This window comes from Procambarus clarkii, chromosome 35 (genome assembly GCF_040958095.1).
Source record: "Procambarus clarkii isolate CNS0578487 chromosome 35, FALCON_Pclarkii_2.0, whole genome shotgun sequence".
NCBI lineage: Eukaryota > Metazoa > Arthropoda > Malacostraca > Decapoda > Cambaridae > Procambarus > Procambarus clarkii.
Genome location: NC_091184.1, coordinates 12,066,790 through 12,091,898, shown reverse-complemented (window position 1 = coordinate 12,091,898; position 25,109 = coordinate 12,066,790). Strand labels below are relative to the sequence as shown.

The window sequence follows — 25,109 nt, the reverse complement described above, 5'->3', positions numbered from 1 at the left end:
TCTCGATCAAGAACTTCTAATTCATATATCAACAAAATAAGACTATAATACACAACCTTACGTAATAATACATATCAATAATTCAGTACATTAAAGATTATATCATGATATAAAAATATGTGAACAAAGAATTCATATTGGCAAGACATGGTAACACTGGCGGGAGAGGGGAGGAGGGGTTAAGGGAGGATTTCAAGACGTCTGCCAGCCAGCCATTATGCATAAGTGTACATGAATACAATATAAAGTATATATATATATATATATATATATATATATATATATATATATATATATATGTATATATATATATATATATATATATATATATATATATATATATATATATATATACAACATGTGTATCAAAACCATGTCTATGTGGTATACATCTCACAGTGCCAAAATCTAATTTAATGTTAGAGGACAATGTAATGAACAATAATGAAAGGGAAATTACACAGTATACATGACAGTAATACATCCGAGACCTAAATTTATACATTCTCCATCATAGTTCACATAATATTTCCTATACAGCATTATGTAGCATTCCATAATATAAGCATATACGGATGTTTTTCAAGCTACATCACATTAGGCTACTGCTATTCACTACACTTCTAATATATATCCACAAATACATGGCAAGGACTTATGGTACAGATATATAATATACATAGATATATGTGGCATACATTGGCAATACACATTTAATACTAGTGTGTTGTCGAAAAAAGAATAACTACATAAATTAATATTCATGACACTAGGCTAATCAGCCAAGACATCACTATACAGTTTGAGCACATCATACACCAGCTACAGTATGATCATACTGGTGTATGTGTGGTCATAACACCACCTCACACCCATATGGTAATATCACAACACACCATGGACCAGTATGGTAATATCACAACACACCATGGACCAGTATGGTAATATCACAACAGACCATGGACCAGTATGGTAATATCAGGCGAGGATGGATATATAGCAGTGATGGCGAGGTAGTGGTGCTGTAGCAGTGATAGTGATATATCAGTGAATGTAAGGAGGAAAAATATCAGTGTGAGGTGATAATGCGGTGAAAGAGAAATGATGTTGGTGTAAGAGTGACAGTGTTATGTGATAGTGAGCTGTTAATGATATAACAGTGACAACAGCTATCATATGGTGACACCAACAATTTGTTACTCAACATGGTCAGTATATGACCCCAAGTGTGGGGCCTGAAGTGATGGTGATATATAGAGGTGATAGTGAAGCTATAGTGATACAGCAATGATAGGTTACAGTACTGAGAAGATATAGCATTGATGGTGATACAGCCGTGATTGTCAGGTATATGATACCAAAGTATAAATACCAAAGTGTTAAATACCAACGATAGTGAAGTTATGATGATACAGTGATAAAGGCGTGTCCTTAAATTACATTGGCATCAAAACACGCAGTCCATGGTGATGCAGGAGTGATGGTGGTACAGTGAACTAGAGTGGCAGCACAACACCACAGAAGTGATGGTACAGTGAAGTAGAGTGGCAGCACAACACCACAGTAGTGATGGTGGTGGTACAGTGAACTAGAGTGGCAGCACAACACCACAGTAGTGATAGTGGTGGTACAGTGAACTAGAGTGGCAGCACAACACCACAGTAGTGATGGTGATGGTACAGTGAACTATAGTGGCAACACAACACCACAGTAGTGATGGTGATGGTACAGTGAACTATAGTGCCAACACAACACCACAGCTGTGGTGGTACAGTGAACTAGAGTGGCAGCACAACACCACAGTGATGATGGTGGTGGTACAGTGAACTAGAGTGGCAGCACAACACCACAGTCCACCACAGTCACCTCCCTAATATCACTGTGGTTGACTGCTGCCCTCACCACATCCAGGCCGCTCACCACATCACCGAAGACATATGACCACTGGACACCATCCTGGCGGTCCCTGGTGGTGATGACGAACTGGGCACACCTGGGAGCCCCCGGCCCACCCAAGGCCCCCACGGCTCCTGCCCGGGCTGACTCCCGGTACTGCTCCTGGAGGTCAGGCAGCAGTGGGGCTCCTCCCTCACCATCATTACTCTTGTAGTCTCCGCCCACCACACACTCCCCCAGCTGACCCTTGTTCCACACCTGCAACAGTTTAGTGTTGCGGTAGGTGTGGTCCTGCTGGCCCGTACACAACAACACAAACTGTCTGGCCAGCGGAGTGTCAGGGGTCAGCCGGATGGTGACCCGCCCTCTTGTTGACCCCGCCCACCCGAGGTCAAGGAACGCCAGGGTGCAGGAGGGCTCCAGCATGCCCACAACCTCACTCTCCTGCAGAAAATTAAATAAATCATACTGATAACTGTATAACAAAATGTTATCATATTAGTTATCATAACTCAGTAAATCAGTAATGTCAGTAAGACTAGTGGGTGTAATAAAGTAACCTGGAGGGTGTGGGCGTGGGCGGGCGTGGGCTGACGCAGGAGTGGGTGGAGGTACAGCTGTCCGTCTTGTAGAGTTATCCTGGCGGAGCGGCGGCCATCTTGGTCTTCCTGGACGGCCACCACCCGGCCAGCCTCCACCAGCCTCTTGACGGGCTCCCTCATCCTGCGGAGGTCCTCAACCTGTGGACAGTGTCAGCCCCATTATCACCTGTGGTCAGTGTCACCCCCATTATCACCTGTGGTCAGTGTCAGCCCCATTATCACCTGTGGTCAGTGTCAGCCCCATTATCACCTGTGGACAGTGCCAGCCCCATTATCACCTGTGGTCAGTGTCAGCCCCATTACCACCTGTGGTCAGTGTCAACCCCATTATGACCTGTGGTTAGTGTCAGCCCCATTATCACCTGTGGTCAGTGTCAGCCCCATTATCACCTGTGGTCAGTGTCAGCCCCAGTATCACCTGTGGATAGTGTCAGCCCCATTATCACCTGTGGTGAGTGTCAGCCCCATTATCACCTGTGGTCAGTGTCAGCCCCATTATGACCTGTGGTTAGTGTCAGCCCCATTATCACCTGTGGTCAGTGTCAGCCCCATTATGACCCATTATCTTGAGGTTATCTTTAGATGATTTCGGGGCTTTTTTTTTTTTTTTTTTTTAGTGTCCCCGCGGCCCGGTCCTCGATCTGGCCTCCACCCCCAGGAAGCAGCCCGTGACAGCTGACTAACACCCAGGTACCTAGTTTACTGCTAGGTAACAGGGGCATACGGTGAAAGAAACTCTGCCCATTGTTTCTCGCCGGTGCCTGGGATCGAACCCAGGACCACAGGATCACAAGTCCCGCGTGCTGTCCGCTCGGCCGACCGGCTCCCCGTGGTCAGTGTTGGCCCCATTATCACCTGTGGTCAGTGTCAGCCCCATTATCACCTGTGGTCAGTGTCAGCCCCATTATCACCTGTGGTCAGTGTCAGCCCCATTATCACCTGTGGTCAGTGTCAGCCCCATTATCACCGGTGGTCAGTTCCAGCCCCATTATCACCTGTGGTCAGTGTCAGCCCCATTATCACCTGTGGTCAGTGTCAGCCCCATTATCACCTGTGGTCAGTGTCAGCCCCATTGCCTTGGCAAAAAAGCCTTGGCAAAAAATTATAGGCCAGTTGCACTAACATCACACATAATAAAAGTGTTTGAAAGAGTAATTAGGAATCAAATTTCTAGTTTTATGGAAAACAATGAATTGCACAATCCAGGACAACATGGATTTAGAGCGGGAAGATCATGTCTGTCACAGTTACTCAACCACTATGACAAAATCACAGAAGCCCTAGAAGAAAAGCAAAATGTAGATGTTGTATACACAGACTTTGCAAAGGCGTTCGACAAATGTGACCATGGGGTGATAGCTCACAAAATGAGGTCAATGGGAATAACTGGAAAAGTAGGACGCTGGATACTCAATTTCCTGTCGAACAGAACACAAAGAGTAACAGTCAATCAGATAAAATTGAGTCCAAGCGACGTTAAAAGCTCTGTACCTCAAGGTACAGTCCTTGCACCACTACTGTTCCTTATTCTCATATCTGATATAGACAAAAATACACGTCACAGCTTCGTGTCGTCCTTTGCAGATGACACAAAAATCAGCATGAAAATTACCTCTGCTGAAGACATTGAAAAACTACAAGCAGATGTCAACAAAGTTTTCGATTGGGCAACAGAAAATAACATGATGTTTAACAGTGATAAATTTCAGGTACTCAGGTACGGCAAAAATGAGGATCTGAAACATAATACAGGGTACAAAACACAATCGAATCTTCCCATAGTAGAAAAACATCATGTCAAGGATTTGGGAATAATGATGTCCGACGATCTAACATTTAGGGAGCATAACCAAGCAAATATCGCGTCAGCCAGAAAAATGATCGGATGGATTACGAGAACTTTCAAATCCAGGGATCCCATCACAATGGTTGTACTCTTCAAGTCACTTGTGTTGTCCCGTCTCGAGTACTGCTCAGTAGTCACTTCCCCCTTTAGAGCAGGAGAGATTGCTGAAATAGAAGGAATACAGAGAACATATACGGCACGCATAGACGAGATAAAACACCTAAATTATTGGGATCGTCTCAAAGCTCTCCAAATGTATTCTCTAGAAAGGAGACGAGAGAGATACCAAATAATATACACATGGAAAATATTGGAGGGTCAGGTCCCAAATCTACACAGTAAAATAACAACGCACTGGAGTGAACGATATGGAAGAAAATGCAAGATTGAACCAGTGAAGAGCAGATGTGCCATAGGCACAATCAGAGAGCACTGTATAAACATCCAACCCGTTCTCGCAAATTCGTAAAGTCAATATTGACTTATTAACTACGTGCATAGGTGATATATTAAACATAATAGATACCCTTAAAAAGATTCATAGAAAACACCGACCTTACCTAACCTTGTTAGTATCTTAAGATAAGCATCTTAATGCTTCGTAATTACAATTATTACTTAACCTATACCTATTATAGGTTAGGTAATAATTGTAATTACGAAGCAATAAGATGCTTATCTTAACATACTAAGTAGGTTAGGTAAGGTCGGTGTTTTCTATGAATCTTTTTAAGGGTATCTATTATGTTAAGTATGTCACCTATGCACATATTTAATAAGTCAATATTGACTTATTAAATTTGCGAGAACGGGTTGAAACATCAGAGGTCCACGGTTGTTCAACGTCCTCCCAGCAACTATAAGAAATATTGCCGGAACAACTGTGGACATCTTCAAGAGAAAACTGGATGGTTTTCTAAGAGAAGTTCCGGATCAGCCGGGCTGTGGTGGGTACGTGGCCCGGCGGGCCGCTTCAAGCAACAGCCTGGTGGACCAAACTCTCACAAGTCAAGCCTGGCCTCAGGCCGGGCTTGGGGAGTAGAAGAACTCCCAGAACCCCATCAACCAGGTACCAGGTATCATTATCACCGGTGGTCACTCCCAGCCCATTATGACCTGTGGTCAGTCCCAGCCCCATTATCACCTGTGGTCAGTGTCAGCCCCATTATCACCTGTGGTCAGTGTCAGCCCCATTATCACCTGTCGTCAGTGTCAGCCCCATTATCAGCTGTGGACAGTGTCAGCTAATTATGACCTGTGGTCAGTGTCAGCCCCATTATCACCTGTGGTCAGTGTCAGCCCCATTATCAACTGTGGTCACTGACAGCCCCATTATCACCTGTGGTCAATGTCTGCCCCATTATCACCTCTGGACAGTGTCAGACCCATTATCACCTGTGGTCAGTGTCAGCTCCATTATCACCAGTGTCAGCCCCCAAATGCTGGACCTGTAGCTCCAGTACCCCTCTACTGGAAGATGGTTGGTTCTGGACCTGTAGCTCCAGTCCCCCCCCCTCTATTGGCAGGGGTTAGCGCTAGACCTGTAGCTCCAGCCCCCCCTCTACTGGCAGAGGGTTGGTGATGGACCTGTAGCTCCAGCCCCCCCCCTACTTGCAGGGGAGGGATGGTGCTGGATCCGTAGCTCCAGCCCCCCCCCTCTACTGGCAGGGGGTTGGTGCTGGACCTGTAGCTCCAACCACCACCTACAGGCAGGGGGTTGGTGCAGGACTTGTAGCTCCAGCACCCCTTTACTGGCAAGGGATTGGTGCTGGACCTGTAGCTCCAGCCCCCTTCTTCAGCAGGGGGTTGGTGCTGGACCTGCAGCTCCAGGCCCCCTCTACTGGCCGGGGGTTGGTGCTGGGCCTGTAGCTCCAGCCCCCCTCTACTGGCAGGGGGTTAGTGCAGGACCTGAAGCTCCAGCCCCCTCTACTGGCAAGGATAGTTGGTGCTGGACCTGTAGCTTCAGGCCCCCTCTACTGGCCGGGGGTTGGTGCTGGGCCTGTAGCTCCAGCCCCCCTCTACTGGCAGGGCGTTGGTGCAGGACCTGTACCTCGAGCCACCCTCTACTGGCAGGGGATGATGGTGCTGGACCTATAGCTTCAGCCCCCCCCCCCCTTCTACTGGCAGGGAGTTGGTGCTGGACCTGTAGCTCCAGCCCCCCTCTAATAGCAGGGGGTTGGTGCTGAACCTGTCGTTCCAGCCCCCCTCTACTGGCAGGGGGTTGTTGCTGAACCTGTAGCTCCAGCCCCCCTCTACTTACAGGGGGTTGGTACTGGACCTGTATCTCCAGCCCCCCTTTTACTGGCAGGGGGTTGGTGCTGGTCCTGTAGCTCCAGCCCCCTCTACTGATTGGGGGTTGGTACTGGACCTGTATCTCCAGCCCCCCTTCTACTGGCAGAGGGTTAGTGCTGGTCCTGTAGCTCTAGCCCCCTCTACTGACAGGGGGTTGGTGCTGGACCTGTAGCTCCAGCCCCCCCTCTATTGGCAGGGGTGGGGGGTTGGTGCTGGACCTCTAGCTCCAGCCCCCCTCTACTGGCAGGGGGTTGGTGCTGGACCTGTAGCTCCAGCCTCACTCTACTGGCACGGGGTTGGTGCTGGACCTGTAGCTCCAGCCCCTCTCTACTGGCACGGGGTTGGTGCTGGACTTGTAGCTCCAATCCCCCCCCCTACTAGCAGGGGGTTGGTGCTGGACCTGTAGCTCCAATCCCCACCACCCCATACTGGCAGGGGGTTCGTGCTGGACCTGTAGCTCCAGCCCCCCTCTACTGACAGGGGGTTGGTGCTGGACCTGTAGCTCCAGCCCCTCTCTACTGGCACGGGGTTGGTGCTGGACCTGTATCTCCAATCCCCTTCCCTACTGGCAGGGGGTTGGTGCTGGACCTGTAGCTCCAGCTTCCATCTACTGGCAGGGGGTTGGTGCTGGACCTGTAGTTCCAGCCCCCCTCTACTGGCCGGGGGTTGGTGCTGGACCTGTAGCTCCAGCCCCTCTACTGGCAGAGGGTTGGTGCTGGACTTGTAGTTCCAGCCCCCCTCTAATAGCAGAGGATGGTGCTGGACTTGCAGCTCCAGTACCCCTCTACTGGTAGGGAGTTGGTGCTGGACTTGTAGCTCCAGTCCCCCTCTACTGGCAGACGGATGGTGCTGGACCTGTAGCTCCAACCCTCCCCCCTACTGGCAGGAAGTTGGTGCTGGACCTGTAGCTCCAACCCTCCCCCCTACTGGCAGGGGGTTGGTGCTAGACCTGTAGCTCGAGCCCCCCTCTACTGGCAGGGGGTTCGTACTGGACCTGTAGCTCAAGCCCACCTCTACTGGCAGGGGGGTTGGTGCTGGACCTGTAGCTCCAGCCCCCCTCTACTTACAGGGGGTTGGTACTGGACCTGTATCTCCAGCCCCCCTTTTACTGGCAGGGGGTTGGTGCTGGTCCTGTAGCTCCAGCCCCCTCTACTGATAGGGGGTTGGTACTGGACCTGTATCTCCAGCCCCCCTTCTACTGGCAGAGGGTTAGTGCTGGTCCTGTAGCTCTAGCCCCCTCTACTGACAGGGGGTTGGTGCTGGACCTGTAGCTCCAGCCCCCCCTCTATTGGCAGGGGTGGGGGGTTGGTGCTGGACCTGTAGCTCCAGCCCCCCTCTACTGGCAGGGGGTTGGTGCTGGACCTGTAGCTCCAGCCTCACTCTACTGGCACGGGGTTGGTGCTGGACCTGTAGCTCCAGCCCCTCTCTACTGGCACGGGGTTGGTGCTGGACTTGTAGCTCCAATCCCCCCCCATACTGGCAGGGGGTTCGTGCTGGACCTGTAGCTCCAGTCACCCTCTACTGACAGGGGGTTGGTGCTGGACCTGTAGCTCCAGCCCCTCTCTACTGGCACGGGGTTGGTGCTGGACCTGTATCTCCAATCCCCCCCCTACTGGCAGGGGGTTGGTGCTGGACCTGTAGCTCCAGCTTCCATCTACTGGCAGGGGGTTGGTGCTGGACCTGTAGCTCCAGCCCCTCTCTACTGGCACGGGGTTGGTGCTGGACCTGTATCTCCAGGCCCCCTCTACTGGCCGGGGGTTGGTGCTGGGCCTGTAGCTCCAGCCCCCCTCTACTGGCAGGGGGTTAGTGCAGGACCTGAAGCTCCAGCCCCCTCTACTGGCAAGGATAGTTGGTGCTGGACCTGTAGCTTCAGGCCCCCTCTACTGGCCGGGGGTTGGTGCTGGGCCTGTAGCTCCAGCCCCCCTCTACTGGCAGGGCGTTGGTGCAGGACCTGTACCTCGAGCCACCCTCTACTGGCAGGGGATGATGGTGCTGGACCTATAGCTTCAGCCCCCCCCCCCTTCTACTGGCAGGGAGTTGGTGCTGGACCTGTAGCTCCAGCCCCCCTCTAATAGCAGGGGGTTGGTGCTGAACCTGTCGTTCCAGCCCCCCTCTACTGGCAGGGGGTTGTTGCTGAACCTGTAGCTCCAGCCCCCCTCTACTTACAGGGGGTTGGTACTGGACCTGTATCTCCAGCCCCCCTTTTACTGGCAGGGGGTTGGTGCTGGTCCTGTAGCTCCAGCCCCCTCTACTGATTGGGGGTTGGTACTGGACCTGTATCTCCAGCCCCCCTTCTACTGGCAGAGGGTTAGTGCTGGTCCTGTAGCTCTAGCCCCCTCTACTGACAGGGGGTTGGTGCTGGACCTGTAGCTCCAGCCCCCCCTCTATTGGCAGGGGTGGGGGGTTGGTGCTGGACCTCTAGCTCCAGCCCCCCTCTACTGGCAGGGGGTTGGTGCTGGACCTGTAGCTCCAGCCTCACTCTACTGGCACGGGGTTGGTGCTGGACCTGTAGCTCCAGCCCCTCTCTACTGGCACGGGGTTGGTGCTGGACTTGTAGCTCCAATCCCCCCCCCTACTAGCAGGGGGTTGGTGCTGGACCTGTAGCTCCAATCCCCACCCCCCCATACTGGCAGGGGGTTCGTGCTGGACCTGTAGCTCCAGCCCCCCTCTACTGACAGGGGGTTGGTGCTGGACCTGTAGCTCCAGCCCCTCTCTACTGGCACGGGGTTGGTGCTGGACCTGTATCTCCAATCCCCTTCCCTACTGGCAGGGGGTTGGTGCTGGACCTGTAGCTCCAGCTTCCATCTACTGGCAGGGGGTTGGTGCTGGACCTGTAGTTCCAGCCCCCCTCTACTGGTAGGGGGTTGGTGCTGGACCTGTAGCTCCAACCCCTCTACTGGCAGAGGGTTGGTGCTGGACTTGTAGTTCCAGCCCCCCTCTAATAGCAGAGGATGGTGCTGGACTTGCAGCTCCAGTACCCCTCTACTGGTAGGGAGTTGGTGCTGGACTTGTAGCTCCAGTCCACCTCTACTGGCAGACGGATGGTGCTGGACCTGTAGCTCCAACCCTCCCCCCTACTGGCAGGAAGTTGGTGCTGGACCTGTAGCTCCAACCCTCCCCCCTACTGGCAGGGGGTTGGTGCTAGACCTGTAGCTCGAGCCCCCCTCTACTGGCAGGGGGTTCGTACTGGACCTGTAGCTCAAGCCCACCTCTACTGGCAGGGGGGTTGGTGCTGGACCTGTAGCTCCAGCCCCCCTCTACTTACAGGGGGTTGGTACTGGACCTGTATCTCCAGCCCCCCTTTTACTGGCAGGGGGTTGGTGCTGGTCCTGTAGCTCCAGCCCCCTCTACTGATAGGGGGTTGGTACTGGACCTGTATCTCCAGCCCCCCTTCTACTGGCAGAGGGTTAGTGCTGGTCCTGTAGCTCTAGCCCCCTCTACTGACAGGGGGTTGGTGCTGGACCTGTAGCTCCAGCCCCCCCTCTATTGGCAGGGGTGGGGGGTTGGTGCTGGACCTGTAGCTCCAGCCCCCCTCTACTGGCAGGGGGTTGGTGCTGGACCTGTAGCTCCAGCCTCACTCTACTGGCACGGGGTTGGTGCTGGACCTGTAGCTCCAGCCCCTCTCTACTGGCACGGGGTTGGTGCTGGACTTGTAGCTCCAATCCCCCCCCATACTGGCAGGGGGTTCGTGCTGGACCTGTAGCTCCAGTCACCCTCTACTGACAGGGGGTTGGTGCTGGACCTGTAGCTCCAGCCCCTCTCTACTGGCACGGGGTTGGTGCTGGACCTGTATCTCCAATCCCCCCCCTACTGGCAGGGGGTTGGTGCTGGACCTGTAGCTCCAGCTTCCATCTACTGGCAGGGGGTTGGTGCTGGACCTGTAGCTCCAGCCCCTCTCTACTGGCACGGGGTTGGTGCTGGACCTGTATCTCCAGGCCCCCTCTACTGGCCGGGGGTTGGTGCTGGGCCTGTAGCTCCAGCCCCCCTCTACTGGCAGGGGGTTAGTGCAGGACCTGAAGCTCCAGCCCCCTCTACTGGCAAGGATAGTTGGTGCTGGACCTGTAGCTTCAGGCCCCCTCTACTGGCCGGGGGTTGGTGCTGGGCCTGTAGCTCCAGCCCCCCTCTACTGGCAGGGCGTTGGTGCAGGACCTGTACCTCGAGCCACCCTCTACTGGCAGGGGATGATGGTGCTGGACCTATAGCTTCAGCCCCCCCCCCTTCTACTGGCAGGGAGTTGGTGCTGGACCTGTAGCTCCAGCCCCCCTCTAATAGCAGGGGGTTGGTGCTGAACCTGTCGTTCCAGCCCCCCTCTACTGGCAGGGGGTTGTTGCTGAACCTGTAGCTCCAGCCCCCCTCTACTTACAGGGGGTTGGTACTGGACCTGTATCTCCAGCCCCCCTTTTACTGGCAGGGGGTTGGTGCTGGTCCTGTAGCTCCAGCCCCCTCTACTGATTGGGGGTTGGTACTGGACCTGTATCTCCAGCCCCCCTTCTACTGGCAGAGGGTTAGTGCTGGTCCTGTAGCTCTAGCCCCCTCTACTGACAGGGGGTTGGTGCTGGACCTGTAGCTCCAGCCCCCCCTCTATTGGCAGGGGTGGGGGGTTGGTGCTGGACCTCTAGCTCCAGCCCCCCTCTACTGGCAGGGGGTTGGTGCTGGACCTGTAGCTCCAGCCTCACTCTACTGGCACGGGGTTGGTGCTGGACCTGTAGCTCCAGCCCCTCTCTACTGGCACGGGGTTGGTGCTGGACTTGTAGCTCCAATCCCCCCCCCTACTAGCAGGGGGTTGGTGCTGGACCTGTAGCTCCAATCCCCACCCCCCCATACTGGCAGGGGGTTCGTGCTGGACCTGTAGCTCCAGCCCCCCTCTACTGACAGGGGGTTGGTGCTGGACCTGTAGCTCCAGCCCCTCTCTACTGGCACGGGGTTGGTGCTGGACCTGTATCTCCAATCCCCTTCCCTACTGGCAGGGGGTTGGTGCTGGACCTGTAGCTCCAGCTTCCATCTACTGGCAGGGGGTTGGTGCTGGACCTGTAGTTCCAGCCCCCCTCTACTGGTAGGGGGTTGGTGCTGGACCTGTAGCTCCAACCCCTCTACTGGCAGAGGGTTGGTGCTGGACTTGTAGTTCCAGCCCCCCTCTAATAGCAGAGGATGGTGCTGGACTTGCAGCTCCAGTTCCCCTCTACTGGTAGGGAGTTGGTGCTGGACTTGTAGCTCCAGTCCACCTCTACTGGCAGACGGATGGTGCTGGACCTGTAGCTCCAACCCTCCCCCCTACTGGCAGGAAGTTGGTGCTGGACCTGTAGCTCCAACCCTCCCCCCTACTGGCAGGGGGTTGGTGCTAGACCTGTAGCTCGAGCCCCCCTCTACTGGCAGGGGGTTCGTACTGGACCTGTAGCTCAAGCCCACCTCTACTGGCAGGGGGGTTGGTGCTGGACCTGTAGCTCCAGCCCCCCTCTACTTACAGGGGGTTGGTACTGGACCTGTATCTCCAGCCCCCCTTTTACTGGCAGGGGGTTGGTGCTGGTCCTGTAGCTCCAGCCCCCTCTACTGATAGGGGGTTGGTACTGGACCTGTATCTCCAGCCCCCCTTCTACTGGCAGAGGGTTAGTGCTGGTCCTGTAGCTCTAGCCCCCTCTACTGACAGGGGGTTGGTGCTGGACCTGTAGCTCCAGCCCCCCCTCTATTGGCAGGGGTGGGGGGTTGGTGCTGGACCTGTAGCTCCAGCCCCCCTCTACTGGCAGGGGGTTGGTGCTGGACCTGTAGCTCCAGCCTCACTCTACTGGCACGGGGTTGGTGCTGGACCTGTAGCTCCAGCCCCTCTCTACTGGCACGGGGTTGGTGCTGGACTTGTAGCTCCAATCCCCCCCCTACTAGCAGGGGGTTGGTGCTGGACCTGTAGCTCCAATCCCCCCCCATACTGGCAGGGGGTTCGTGCTGGACCTGTAGCTCCAGTCACCCTCTACTGACAGGGGGTTGGTGCTGGACCTGTAGCTCCAGCCCCTCTCTACTGGCACGGGGTTGGTGCTGGACCTGTATCTCCAATCCCCTTCCCTACTGGCACGGGGTTGGTGCTGGACTTGTAGCTCCAATCCCCCCCCTACTAGCAGGGGGTTGGTGCTGGACCTGTAGCTCCAATCCCCCCCCATACTGGCAGGGGGTTCGTGCTGGACCTGTAGCTCCAGTCACCCTCTACTGACAGGGGGTTGGTGCTGGACCTGTAGCTCCAGCCCCTCTCTACTGGCACGGGGTTGGTGCTGGACCTGTATCTCCAATCCCCTTCCCTACTGGCAGGGGGTTGGTGCTGGACCTGTAGCTCCAGCTTCCATCTACTGGCAGGGGGTTGGTGCTGGACCTGTAGTTCCAGCCCCCCTCTACTGGCCGGGGGTTGGTGCTGGACCTGTAGCTCCAGCCCCTCTACTGGCAGAGGGTTGGTGCTGGACTTGTAGTTCCAGCCCCCCTCTAATAGCAGAGGATGGTGCTGGACTTGCAGCTCCAGTACCCCTCTACTGGTAGGGAGTTGGTGCTGGACTTGTAGCTCCAGTCCCCCTCTACTGGCAGACGGATGGTGCTGGACCTGTAGCTCCAACCCTCCCCCCTACTGGCAGGAAGTTGGTGCTGGACCTGTAGCTCCAACCCTCCCCCCTACTGGCAGGGGGTTGGTGCTAGACCTGTAGCTCGAGCCCCCCTCTACTGGCAGGGGGTTCGTACTGGACCTGTAGCTCAAGCCCACCTCTACTGGCAGGGGGGTTGGTGCTGGACCTGTAGCTCCAGCCCCCCTCTACTTACAGGGGGTTGGTACTGGACCTGTATCTCCAGCCCCCCTTTTACTGGCAGGGGGTTGGTGCTGGTCCTGTAGCTCCAGCCCCCTCTACTGATAGGGGGTTGGTACTGGACCTGTATCTCCAGCCCCCCTTCTACTGGCAGAGGGTTAGTGCTGGTCCTGTAGCTCTAGCCCCCTCTACTGACAGGGGGTTGGTGCTGGACCTGTAGCTCCAGCCCCCCCTCTATTGGCAGGGGTGGGGGGTTGGTGCTGGACCTGTAGCTCCAGCCCCCCTCTACTGGCAGGGGGTTGGTGCTGGACCTGTAGCTCCAGCCTCACTCTACTGGCACGGGGTTGGTGCTGGACCTGTAGCTCCAGCCCCTCTCTACTGGCACGGGGTTGGTGCTGGACTTGTAGCTCCAATCCCCCCCCATACTGGCAGGGGGTTCGTGCTGGACCTGTAGCTCCAGTCACCCTCTACTGACAGGGGGTTGGTGCTGGACCTGTAGCTCCAGCCCCTCTCTACTGGCACGGGGTTGGTGCTGGACCTGTATCTCCAATCCCCCCCCTACTGGCAGGGGGTTGGTGCTGGACCTGTAGCTCCAGCTTCCATCTACTGGCAGGGGGTTGGTGCTGGACCTGTAGCTCCAGCCCCTCTCTACTGGCACGGGGTTGGTGCTGGACCTGTATCTCCAGGCCCCCTCTACTGGCCGGGGGTTGGTGCTGGGCCTGTAGCTCCAGCCCCCCTCTACTGGCAGGGGGTTAGTGCAGGACCTGAAGCTCCAGCCCCCTCTACTGGCAAGGATAGTTGGTGCTGGACCTGTAGCTTCAGGCCCCCTCTACTGGCCGGGGGTTGGTGCTGGGCCTGTAGCTCCAGCCCCCCTCTACTGGCAGGGCGTTGGTGCAGGACCTGTACCTCGAGCCACCCTCTACTGGCAGGGGATGATGGTGCTGGACCTATAGCTTCAGCCCCCCCCCCCTTCTACTGGCAGGGAGTTGGTGCTGGACCTGTAGCTCCAGCCCCCCTCTAATAGCAGGGGGTTGGTGCTGAACCTGTCGTTCCAGCCCCCCTCTACTGGCAGGGGGTTGTTGCTGAACCTGTAGCTCCAGCCCCCCTCTACTTACAGGGGGTTGGTACTGGACCTGTATCTCCAGCCCCCCTTTTACTGGCAGGGGGTTGGTGCTGGTCCTGTAGCTCCAGCCCCCTCTACTGATTGGGGGTTGGTACTGGACCTGTATCTCCAGCCCCCCTTCTACTGGCAGAGGGTTAGTGCTGGTCCTGTAGCTCTAGCCCCCTCTACTGACAGGGGGTTGGTGCTGGACCTGTAGCTCCAGCCCCCCCTCTATTGGCAGGGGTGGGGGGTTGGTGCTGGACCTCTAGCTCCAGCCCCCCTCTACTGGCAGGGGGTTGGTGCTGGACCTGTAGCTCCAGCCTCACTCTACTGGCACGGGGTTGGTGCTGGACCTGTAGCTCCAGCCCCTCTCTACTGGCACGGGGTTGGTGCTGGACTTGTAGCTCCAATCCCCCCCCCCCTACTAGCAGGGGGTTGGTGCTGGACCTGTAGCTCCAATCCCCACCCCCCCATACTGGCAGGGGGTTCGTGCTGGACCTGTAGCTCCAGCCCCCCTCTACTGACAGGGGGTTGGTGCTGGACCTGTAGCTCCAGCCCCTCTCTACTGGCACGGGGTTGGTGCTGGACCTGTATCTCCAATCCCCTTCCCTACTGGCAGGGGGTTGGTGCTGGACCTGTAGCTCCAGCTTCCATCTACTGGCAGGGGGTTGGTGCTGGACCTGTAGTTCCAGCCCCCCTCTACTGGTAGGGGGTTGGTGCTGGACCTGTAGCTCCAACCCCTCTACTGGCAGAGGGTTGGTGCTGGACTTGTAGTTCCAGCCCCCCTCTAATAGCAGAGGATGGTGCTGGACTTGCAGCTCCAGTACCCCTCTACTGGTAGGGAGTTGGTGCTGGATTTGTAGCTCCAGTCCACCTCTACTGGCAGACGGATGGTGCTGGACCTGTAGCTCCAACCCTCCCCCCTACTGGCAGGAAGTTGGTGCTGGACCTGTAGCTCCAACCCTCCCACCTACTGGCAGGGGGTTGGTGCTAGACCTGTAGCTCGAGCCCCCCTCTACTGGCAGGGGGTTCGTACTGGACCTGTAGCTCAAGCCCACCTCTACTGGCAGGGGGGTTGGTGCTGGACCTGTAGCTCCAGCCCCCCTCTACTTACAGGGGGTTGGTACTGGACCTGTATCTCCAGCCCCCCTTTTACTGGCAGGGGGTTGGTGCTGGTCCTGTAGCTCCAGCCCCCTCTACTGATAGGGGGTTGGTACTGGACCTGTATCTCCAGCCCCCCTTCTACTGGCAGAGGGTTAGTGCTGGTCCTGTAGCTCTAGCCCCCTCTACTGACAGGGGGTTGGTGCTGGACCTGTAGCTCCAGCCCCCCCTCTATTGGCAGGGGTGGGGGGTTGGTGCTGGACCTGTAGCTCCAGCCCCCCTCTACTGGCAGGGGGTTGGTGCTGGACCTGTAGCTCCAGCCTCACTCTACTGGCACGGGGTTGGTGCTGGACCTGTAGCTCCAGCCCCTCTCTACTGGCACGGGGTTGGTGCTGGACTTGTAGCTCCAATCCCCCCCCATACTGGCAGGGGGTTCGTGCTGGACCTGTAGCTCCAGTCACCCTCTACTGACAGGGGGTTGGTGCTGGACCTGTAGCTCCAGCCCCTCTCTACTGGCACGGGGTTGGTGCTGGACCTGTATCTCCAATCCCCCCCCTACTGGCAGGGGGTTGGTGCTGGACCTGTAGCTCCAGCTTCCATCTACTGGCAGGGGGTTGGTGCTGGACCTGTAGCTCCAGCCCCTCTCTACTGGCACGGGGTTGGTGCTGGACCTGTATCTCCAGGCCCCCTCTACTGGCCGGGGGTTGGTGCTGGGCCTGTAGCTCCAGCCCCCCTCTACTGGCAGGGGGTTAGTGCAGGACCTGAAGCTCCAGCCCCCTCTACTGGCAAGGATAGTTGGTGCTGGACCTGTAGCTTCAGGCCCCCTCTACTGGCCGGGGGTTGGTGCTGGGCCTGTAGCTCCAGCCCCCCTCTACTGGCAGGGCGTTGGTGCAGGACCTGTACCTCGAGCCACCCTCTACTGGCAGGGGATGATGGTGCTGGACCTATAGCTTCAGCCCCCCCCCCTTCTACTGGCAGGGAGTTGGTGCTGGACCTGTAGCTCCAGCCCCCCTCTAATAGCAGGGGGTTGGTGCTGAACCTGTCGTTCCAGCCCCCCTCTACTGGCAGGGGGTTGTTGCTGAACCTGTAGCTCCAGCCCCCCTCTACTTACAGGGGGTTGGTACTGGACCTGTATCTCCAGCCCCCCTTTTACTGGCAGGGGGTTGGTGCTGGTCCTGTAGCTCCAGCCCCCTCTACTGATTGGGGGTTGGTACTGGACCTGTATCTCCAGCCCCCCTTCTACTGGCAGAGGGTTAGTGCTGGTCCTGTAGCTCTAGCCCCCTCTACTGACAGGGGGTTGGTGCTGGACCTGTAGCTCCAGCCCCCCCTCTATTGGCAGGGGTGGGGGGTTGGTGCTGGACCTCTAGCTCCAGCCCCCCTCTACTGGCAGGGGGTTGGTGCTGGACCTGTAGCTCCAGCCTCACTCTACTGGCACGGGGTTGGTGCTGGACCTGTAGCTCCAGCCCCTCTCTACTGGCACGGGGTTGGTGCTGGACTTGTAGCTCCAATCCCCCCCCCTACTAGCAGGGGGTTGGTGCTGGACCTGTAGCTCCAATCCCCACCCCCCCATACTGGCAGGGGGTTCGTGCTGGACCTGTAGCTCCAGCCCCCCTCTACTGACAGGGGGTTGGTGCTGGACCTGTAGCTCCAGCCCCTCTCTACTGGCACGGGGTTGGTGCTGGACCTGTATCTCCAATCCCCTTCCCTACTGGCAGGGGGTTGGTGCTGGACCTGTAGCTCCAGCTTCCATCTACTGGCAGGGGGTTGGTGCTGGACCTGTAGTTCCAGCCCCCCTCTACTGGTAGGGGGTTGGTGCTGGACCTGTAGCTCCAACCCCTCTACTGGCAGAGGGTTGGTGCTGGACTTGTAGTTCCAGCCCCCCTCTAATAGCAGAGGATGGTGCTGGACTTGCAGCTCCAGTTCCCCTCTACTGGTAGGGAGTTGGTGCTGGACTTGTAGCTCCAGTCCACCTCTACTGGCAGACGGATGGTGCTGGACCTGTAGCTCCAACCCTCCCCCCTACTGGCAGGAAGTTGGTGCTGGACCTGTAGCTCCAACCCTCCCCCCTACTGGCAGGGGGTTGGTGCTAGACCTGTAGCTCGAGCCCCCCTCTACTGGCAGGGGGTTCGTACTGGACCTGTAGCTCAAGCCCACCTCTACTGGCAGGGGGGTTGGTGCTGGACCTGTAGCTCCAGCCCCCCTCTACTTACAGGGGGTTGGTACTGGACCTGTATCTCCAGCCCCCCTTTTACTGGCAGGGGGTTGGTGCTGGTCCTGTAGCTCCAGCCCCCTCTACTGATAGGGGGTTGGTACTGGACCTGTATCTCCAGCCCCCTTCTACTGGCAGAGGGTTAGTGCTGGTCCTGTAGCTCTAGCCCCCTCTACTGACAGGGGGTTGGTGCTGGACCTGTAGCTCCAGCCCCCCCTCTATTGGCAGGGGTGGGGGGTTGGTGCTGGACCTGTAGCTCCAGCCCCCCTCTACTGGCAGGGGGTTGGTGCTGGACCTGTAGCTCCAGCCTCACTCTACTGGCACGGGGTTGGTGCTGGACCTGTAGCTCCAGCCCCTCTCTACTGGCACGGGGTTGGTGCTGGACTTGTAGCTCCAATCCCCCCCCTACTAGCAGGGGGTTGGTGCTGGACCTGTAGCTCCAATCCCCCCCCATACTGGCAGGGGGTTCGTGCTGGACCTGTAGCTCCAGTCACCCTCTACTGACAGGGGGTTGGTGCTGGACCTGTAGCTCCAGCCCCTCTCTACTGGCACGGGGTTGGTGCTGGACCTGTATCTCCAATCCCCCCCCTACTGGCAGGGGGTTGGTGCTGGACCTGTAGCTCCAGCTTCCATCTACTGGCAGGGGGTTGGTGCTGGACCTGTAGTTCCAGCCCCCCTCTACTGGCAGGGGGTTGGTGCTGGACCTGTAGCTCCAGCCCCTCTACTGGCAGAGGGTTGGTGCTGGACTTGTAGTTCCAGCCCCCCTCTAATAGCAGAGGATGGTGCTGGACTTGCAGCTCCAGTACCCCTCTACTGGTAGGGAGTTGGTGCTGGACTTGTAACTCCAGTCCCCCTCTACTGGCAGACGGATGGTGCTGGACCTGTAGCTCCAACCCTCCCCCCTACTGGCAGGAAGTTGGTGCTGGACCTGTAGCTCCAACCCTCCCCCCTACTGGCAGGGGGTTGGTGCTAGACCTGTAGCTCGAGCCCCCCTCTACTGGCAGGGGGTTCGTACTGGACCTGTAGCTCAAGCCCACCTCTACTGGCAGGGGGGTTGGTGCTGGACCTGTAGCTCCAGTCCCCCTATACTGACAGGGGGTTGGTGATGGACCTGTAGCTGCAGGCCACCTCTACTGGCAGGGGGTTGGTGCTGGACCTGTAGCTCCAGCCCCCCTCTACTAGCAGGGGGTGGTGCTGGACCTGTAGCTCCAGCCCCCCTCTCTACTGGCAGGGGGTTGGTTCTGGACCTGTAGCTCCAGCCCCCCCCCCTCTACTAGCAGGGGGTGGTGCTGGACCTGTCACTCCAGCCCCCCTCTACTGGCAGGGAGGGTTGTGCTGGACCTGTAGCTCCAGCCCACCTCTACTGGCAGGGGGTTGGTGCTGGACCTGTAGCTCCAGCCCCCCTGTACTGGCAGGGGGTTGGTGCTGGACCTGTAGCTCCCGCCCTCCTCTAATGGCAGGGAGGGTTGTGCTGGACCTGTAGCTCCAGCCCACCTCTACTGGCAGGGGGTTGGTGCTGGACCTGTAGCTCCAGCCCACCTCTACTAGCAGGGGGGTTGGTGCTGGGCCTGTAGCTCCAGTCCCCATCTACTTGCAGGGGGTTGGTGCTGGACCTGTAGCTCCAGCCCCCCTATACTGGCAGGGGGTTGGTGCTGGACCTGTAGCTCCAGCCCTCCTCTAATGGCAGGGAGGGTTGTGCTGGACCTGTAGCTCCAGCCCACCTCTACTGGCAGGGGGTTGGTGCTGGACCTGTAGCTCCAGCCCCGCCTCTACTGGCAGGGGTTTGGTGCTGGACCTGGAGCTCCAGCCCCCCTCTACTGGCAGAGGGTTGGTGCTGGGCCTGTAGCTCCAGCCCCCCTCTACTGGCAGGGGGTTGGTGTTGGACCTGGAGCTCCAGCCCCCCTCTACTGGCAGAGGGTTGGTGCTGGGCCTGTAGCTCCAGCCCCCTCCACTGGCAGGGGGTTGGTGCTGGACCTGTAGCTCCAGCCCCCCTCTACTGGCAGGAGGTTGGTGCTGGATCTATAACTTCAGCCCCCCTCTAGTGGCAGGAGGTTGGTGCAGAACCTGTAACTCCAGCCCCCTTCTACTGGCAGGGTGTTGGTGCTGGGCCTGTAGCTTCAGCCCTCCTCTACTGGCAGGGGGTTGGTGCTGGACCTGTAGCTCCAGCCCCCCCTCTCTACTGGCATGGTGTTGGTGCTGGGCCTGTAGCTCCAGCCCCCCTCTACTGGCAGGGGGTTGGTGCTGGATCTGTGGCTCCAGCCCCTCCCCCTCTACTGGCAGGGGGTTGGTGCTGGACATGTAGCTCCAGCCCCCCCCCCCCTCTACTGGCAGGGCGTTGGGGCTGGACGTGTAGCTCCAGCCCTCCTTCTACTGGCAGGGGGTTGGTGCTGGACCTGTAGCTCCAGCCCCCGTCCACTGGCAGGGTGTTTGGTGCTGGACCTGTAGCTCCAGCCTCCCCTCTACTGGCAGGGGGTTCGTACTGGACCTGTAGCTCAAGCCTCCCTCTACTGGCATGGAGTTGGTGCTAGACCTGTAGCTCCAGCCCCCCAGCTCCCCTCTACTGGCAAAGGGTTGGTGCAGGACCTGTAGCTACAGCCTCCGTCTACTGGCAGGGGGTTGGTGCTGTCCCTGTAGCTCCAGCCCACCTCTACTGGCAGGGGGATGGTGCTGGACCTGTAGCTCCAGCCCCCCCCCCTCTACTGGCAGGGGATTGGTGCTAGACCTGTAGCTCCAGCCCCCCATCTACTGGCAGGGGGTTTGGAGCTGGAACTGTAGCTCCAGCCTTCCCTCTACTGGCAGGGGGGGTTGGTGCTGGAATAGTAGCTCCAGCCCTCCCCCCCCCCCTCTACTGGCAGGGGGTTGGTGCTGGACCTGTAGCTCCAGCCCCTCTACTGGTAGGGGGTTGGTGCTGGACCTGTAGCTCCAGCTCCTCTACTGGCAGGGGGTTGGTCCTGGACCTGTAGCTCCAGCACCGCCTCTACTGGTAGGGGGATGGTGCTGGACCTGTAGCTCCAGCCCCCCCTCTACTGTCAGGGGGGTTGGTGCCGAACCTGTAGCTCCAGCCCCCCTCTACTGGCAGGGGGTTGGTGCTGGACCTGTAGCTCCAGCCTCCCTCTACTGGCAGGGGGTTGGTGCCGAACCTGTAGCTCCAGCCCCCCTCTACTGGCAGGGGGTTGGTGCTGGACCTGTAGCTCCAGCCCCCCTCTACTGGCAGGGAGTTGGTGCTGGCATTGTTTGGGAGTTTATTAGCAGTTTCAAGGCTTCAGTCTCTTCGAACCCAGCAGTGGTCTGTTTTGGTTCACTGTCTTCCTGGATGCTTTCCCGGTAGGTTGGTGGAGTGTCACCCGCTCTCTGTGCCTCTGTGAGGGGGCCAGGATCCCGGGTTCAATAGAGGATCACGGGTTCAATCACCATGCAGGCCAGAAATGTATCCCATGTTTCCTTTCACCTGATATCTCTGTTCACCTACCAGAATATATTTATCCAGGAGTTAGACCACTATTTTAGATTGTATATTAAGGAAAGTCAGTAGTTGACCTTGGGGAACCCCAATAAACCTAGGAACAGGCTTCCTCTCCTCAAAACGCAACTCAATATCTTGTGATATGACCTATGAGAGAAAATAAAAAACTTACTGTTAATTGCTTCTGGGGGATCTGTCCAGTGATTTCCTGAACTTTATTCATGATGCTGGAGGCTGAGTCTCCCAGGTGTACGGGGTCAGCTGTGGCACCTGTCTCTGTGGTCATCATCTCCAGGGCCTCCCTGATGGTCTCCTGCACCTGTCATTACCAACACAAACATTAATGCTAGAACCTGGACTATAATGAAGCATCAGGCTCTGAGTAAAGTAACTGGACTATAATGAAGCATCAGGCTCTGAGTAAAGTAACTGGACTATAATGAAGCATCAGGCTCTGAGTAAAGTAACTGGACTATAATGAAGCATCAGGCTCTGAATAAAGTAACTGGACTATAATGAAGCATCAGGCCCTGAGTAAAGTAACTGGACTATAATGAAGCATCAGGCTCTGAGTAAAGTACTGTAACTGGACAATATAAGTAATGTTTCTCTACACTGACCACAGTGTAGAGAAACACCAAGATGACAGTTGACTTTATTAATAAAAATGTATCAGGTGTTAGAGCAAAAAGTTTCCTATATATAAAGTCAACTCTCATCTTGATGTGTCTCCATGTCAAAAGTGTTTATATAGAGGCAATACTACACACAGTTGGGTGAGAGCAATATGACCTTCAGCAGCGTACCTTCACTGAGGTGTGGACAGTCTTGACATCTGGGAAAAGTTTCTGGCACTTCTGGAGCCAATCTTCTACCTTCATCTTGCACCCATCAGCTGTGTCTATGGTTGTGCCAACCTCCTGTGGGGTGTTGACTGTGTCGAGGCTCCCCAACATGGCCTGCAGCTGAGTTTTCCCTTCCTCTCCTTGTGTTGTCATATCCACCACACTGGTATCCTCCAGTTCCAAGTGCTTCATTGCTTACTTGTTCTGCTCTACCAGAGCATAGAGTCTGTCCTGGAGCTGGAGGTGGTGAACCTTCCAGTCCCCCAGCTGCCCCCGGTATTTCCCTAGCTGGGACAGCACCTCTTCACAGCTAGTAATGAGGATGCTGATAATGCTCTTCTGCTCCTGCACCAGGGAACGTAACGTCTTACTGATTCCTGTTGCAGGAGCTTTAATGGGTTTTGCTGGTAACGTTTTTTCTAGTACAACCTCGATACCTTTTAGTTTTCTGATAAGGGCCTCCATACCGTAATTAATTGGGAACTGAGTAGCAGCTGTGGCAGCATGCTGGGCACGGCAGCTGGGGCAGGTCAGCTGCCCATTCTTGATAGCATTGTTAATACACTGGGAGCAGAATGTGTGTCCGCAAAGCAGTGTGCGAGGCCGTAGCTGATTGTCATCATAATTGTTAAAACACACTGAACATTCCTCTGGGTTGTTATCCTGTGGAAAAAAATATTTGGTTAACCTAGAAGAATTTACAACAAAAAGTAATATTATGGTACTGTAATGTATTTACCGATACAAATTACATAATATTTACATAATTTCTTTGTACAGAGGAGCCTCGGTATTTGCACTGCTCATAATTCGCACTTTTCGGTATTCAGACACTGTGTTCATGTTCGGTATTCGTCTGTTTGCTCGGCATTCAGATGTAAACACGCGCCCTGGCGCATCAGTTTCACCATAGCTGTTGTTCAGTGCACAACCTACTACACTTTTCTCTTGGATATTTTTATATTCTTATTGTAAATAAGTCACCATGACACCTATGAAAGTTTGTAATATGAGCCTAGCAAAAGAAAAACGGTTAGAATCATGATACAGATGAAGAAAGAACTCACAGCTAAATATGAGAGTGGTACCTGAGTGTCAGCTCTTGTTACAGAGTTTGGTATGCCTAAATCTAGTTCTCTATTAAAAGAAATGTGTGCAAAATGAGGGAAAGTACAAACGTTTTCTTGAAATTATCACCTTGACAAACTGTGTTAAAAATCTGTTGAATGACAATGCTATGTCTCATTTTAAAAACATTTTAATGCACAGGCAAAACCAATCATCCTTGGACAGGTTTCTTGTAAGGAAAACATTTAGTGAGTGTAATGAGGGAAACAGAAAAAGACAGAAAAGAGAAAGAACCTCAGAAGCACAACTTCCAGAAGTTTTAATGTTAGGGAACTCTCCTGCCAAAGAACATCTCTCTTCCTCTGCCTCATTAGTTTCCACATATGCCATCAACTCTCCAAAGTACAGGTAAAGTGTAGTGTGTTAGCATTTATTCCACTTAATTATTGTATAACTATACAGTATTTATTTTTGTGGTTTGGAACTGATAATCCAATATACATTATTCCTTACTAGCTGTACTTGGCCACACATTGTTGTGGCTCAGCAACGCATGTGCGTTGTTGAGCCACAGCAACCTTCCCCTGTCTCCCAGTCCTCCCCACCATTCCCCGGTCCCCTCATCCTCCCAACCATCTCTCACTCCCCCATCAACTCATCCGCCCGACAATTCCCCCCCCCTCCCCGTCCCCTCATCCTCTTCACCATCACCCACTCCCCCTGTCCTCCCCACCATTCTCCATTCCCCGGTCCCCATGTCACCATCCCCAATTCCCCCATCCCCTCATCCTTCCCATCATTACCCCTCCCCTGTCCCCTCCTCACAATCCCCCCCCCCACTCCCGTCCCCTCGTCCTCCCCACCATTCCCCACTCCCTCGTCTGATGCATTCCCAAATGATCTGATGTTCCCATTAGAAAATTGGGAACATCAAATGATCTGATGTTCCCATCACTGAAATATAAGAAAAACAGTTAAAAAAAAACTAAATGAAAAAACAAAAAAACAAAAAAACAATCTATACTCACAAAATTTACGGTATGATAAAAACACAGCTCAATTCCAATGCCATGTCACACAAAATAATTACTGTAGACACTCGATTATCCGGGATTCGAACATCCGGAAAACACCCTTATACGGTCAAAATCGTGACCGGATAAAGTTATCTCAATATCCGGCCAAAATGTCCATAGGAGCCGGAAAATCAGGTGTTTGTCCGGATAAAAATCTGGGCCGGTTAACTTGCTGCCAATGTTGCAATATCCAGTCAGCCAGACAAGGAGTGAATTGTCCGGATATGAAAGCCAGGCCACGGGCCGTACCGTATTAATCCAGTACGGCTGTGGCTCGAGGCGCATGGTGTAGGAGAGGGTGGGGTGGGTGGGTGGTATCGGGAGAGAGGGGAGCGTTGGGAGGGATAACCTGGGGGGATAAGGGGGATGTGGAGCGGCCTATACACTACAGTACAGTAATTACCATTAATTTTAGAACAATTCATCATAGCCAAAAACTAAAGAAATACAGTGGTACCTCGCATAACGAATTTAATCCGTTCCATGTTCGTCATGTGAAACGGACGTCATACAAAACGAGTGTCCCCCATGTAACCAGTGTGATGCACTGTGTTTATTGTGAAATTCCCCCAGTGTGCATGACATCAAATGTTCTACAAAACATCATTTTTCTTTGCAAAATGATAAATTACCTTCCCTGAACATGTCTATGTAAAAGTAATTACCAAATTACACTTACTTTGGCTGTGAGGGCGTGGACAAGGTGCGCTGTGACGTCATCAGGGCCTGGTCGCCCGTGTGTGAAGCTCCCAGACACGGTCGCGCAGGCCATTCAAGCACTGCATGTTGCCACAAATATATTTTCAAGTTGTTTTTTCTATGCATTTCCAATGCGGTTT

General features: G+C 55.4%; 1 protein-coding gene and 1 long non-coding RNA gene across 2 annotated transcripts in view; both read right to left on the bottom strand.

The window, feature by feature from the left end:
* Positions 1–360: 360 nt before the first annotated feature.
* LOC138371226 (uncharacterized) lies at positions 361–21,595 on the bottom strand. The gene is made up of 3 exons (XM_069336052.1): positions 21,454–21,595; positions 2,457–2,636; positions 361–2,340 (listed from the first exon to the last, which is right to left on the bottom strand). Exons 1-3 carry the CDS (start codon positions 21,568–21,570, stop codon positions 1,828–1,830), a joined length of 810 nt encoding a protein of 269 aa, XP_069192153.1. The 5' UTR covers positions 21,571–21,595; the 3' UTR covers positions 361–1,827.
* Positions 21,596–22,093: 498 nt separating this feature from the next.
* Positions 22,094–25,109, bottom strand: part of LOC138371225 (uncharacterized) — a 34,994-nt gene continuing 31,978 nt past the window's right edge. The window contains exon 3 of the long non-coding RNA XR_011230347.1: positions 22,094–22,789. This is a non-coding gene — a long non-coding RNA (uncharacterized lncRNA). The remainder of the gene's footprint in view (positions 22,790–25,109) is intronic.

Excerpts from the sequence above, each read along its gene's own strand:
- LOC138371226 (XM_069336052.1), bottom strand. The coding sequence starts at position 21,570 with ATGATGACCACAGAGACAGGTGCCACAGCTGACCCCGTACACCTGGGA. Across the intron at positions 2,637-21,453 it reads TCCCCCAGAAGCAATTAACA|GTTGAGGACCTCCGCAGGAT; the intron begins GTAAGTTTTTTA and ends CACTGTCCACAG. Across the intron at positions 2,341-2,456 it reads CCCACGCCCACACCCTCCAG|GAGAGTGAGGTTGTGGGCAT; the intron begins GTTACTTTATTA and ends AATTTTCTGCAG.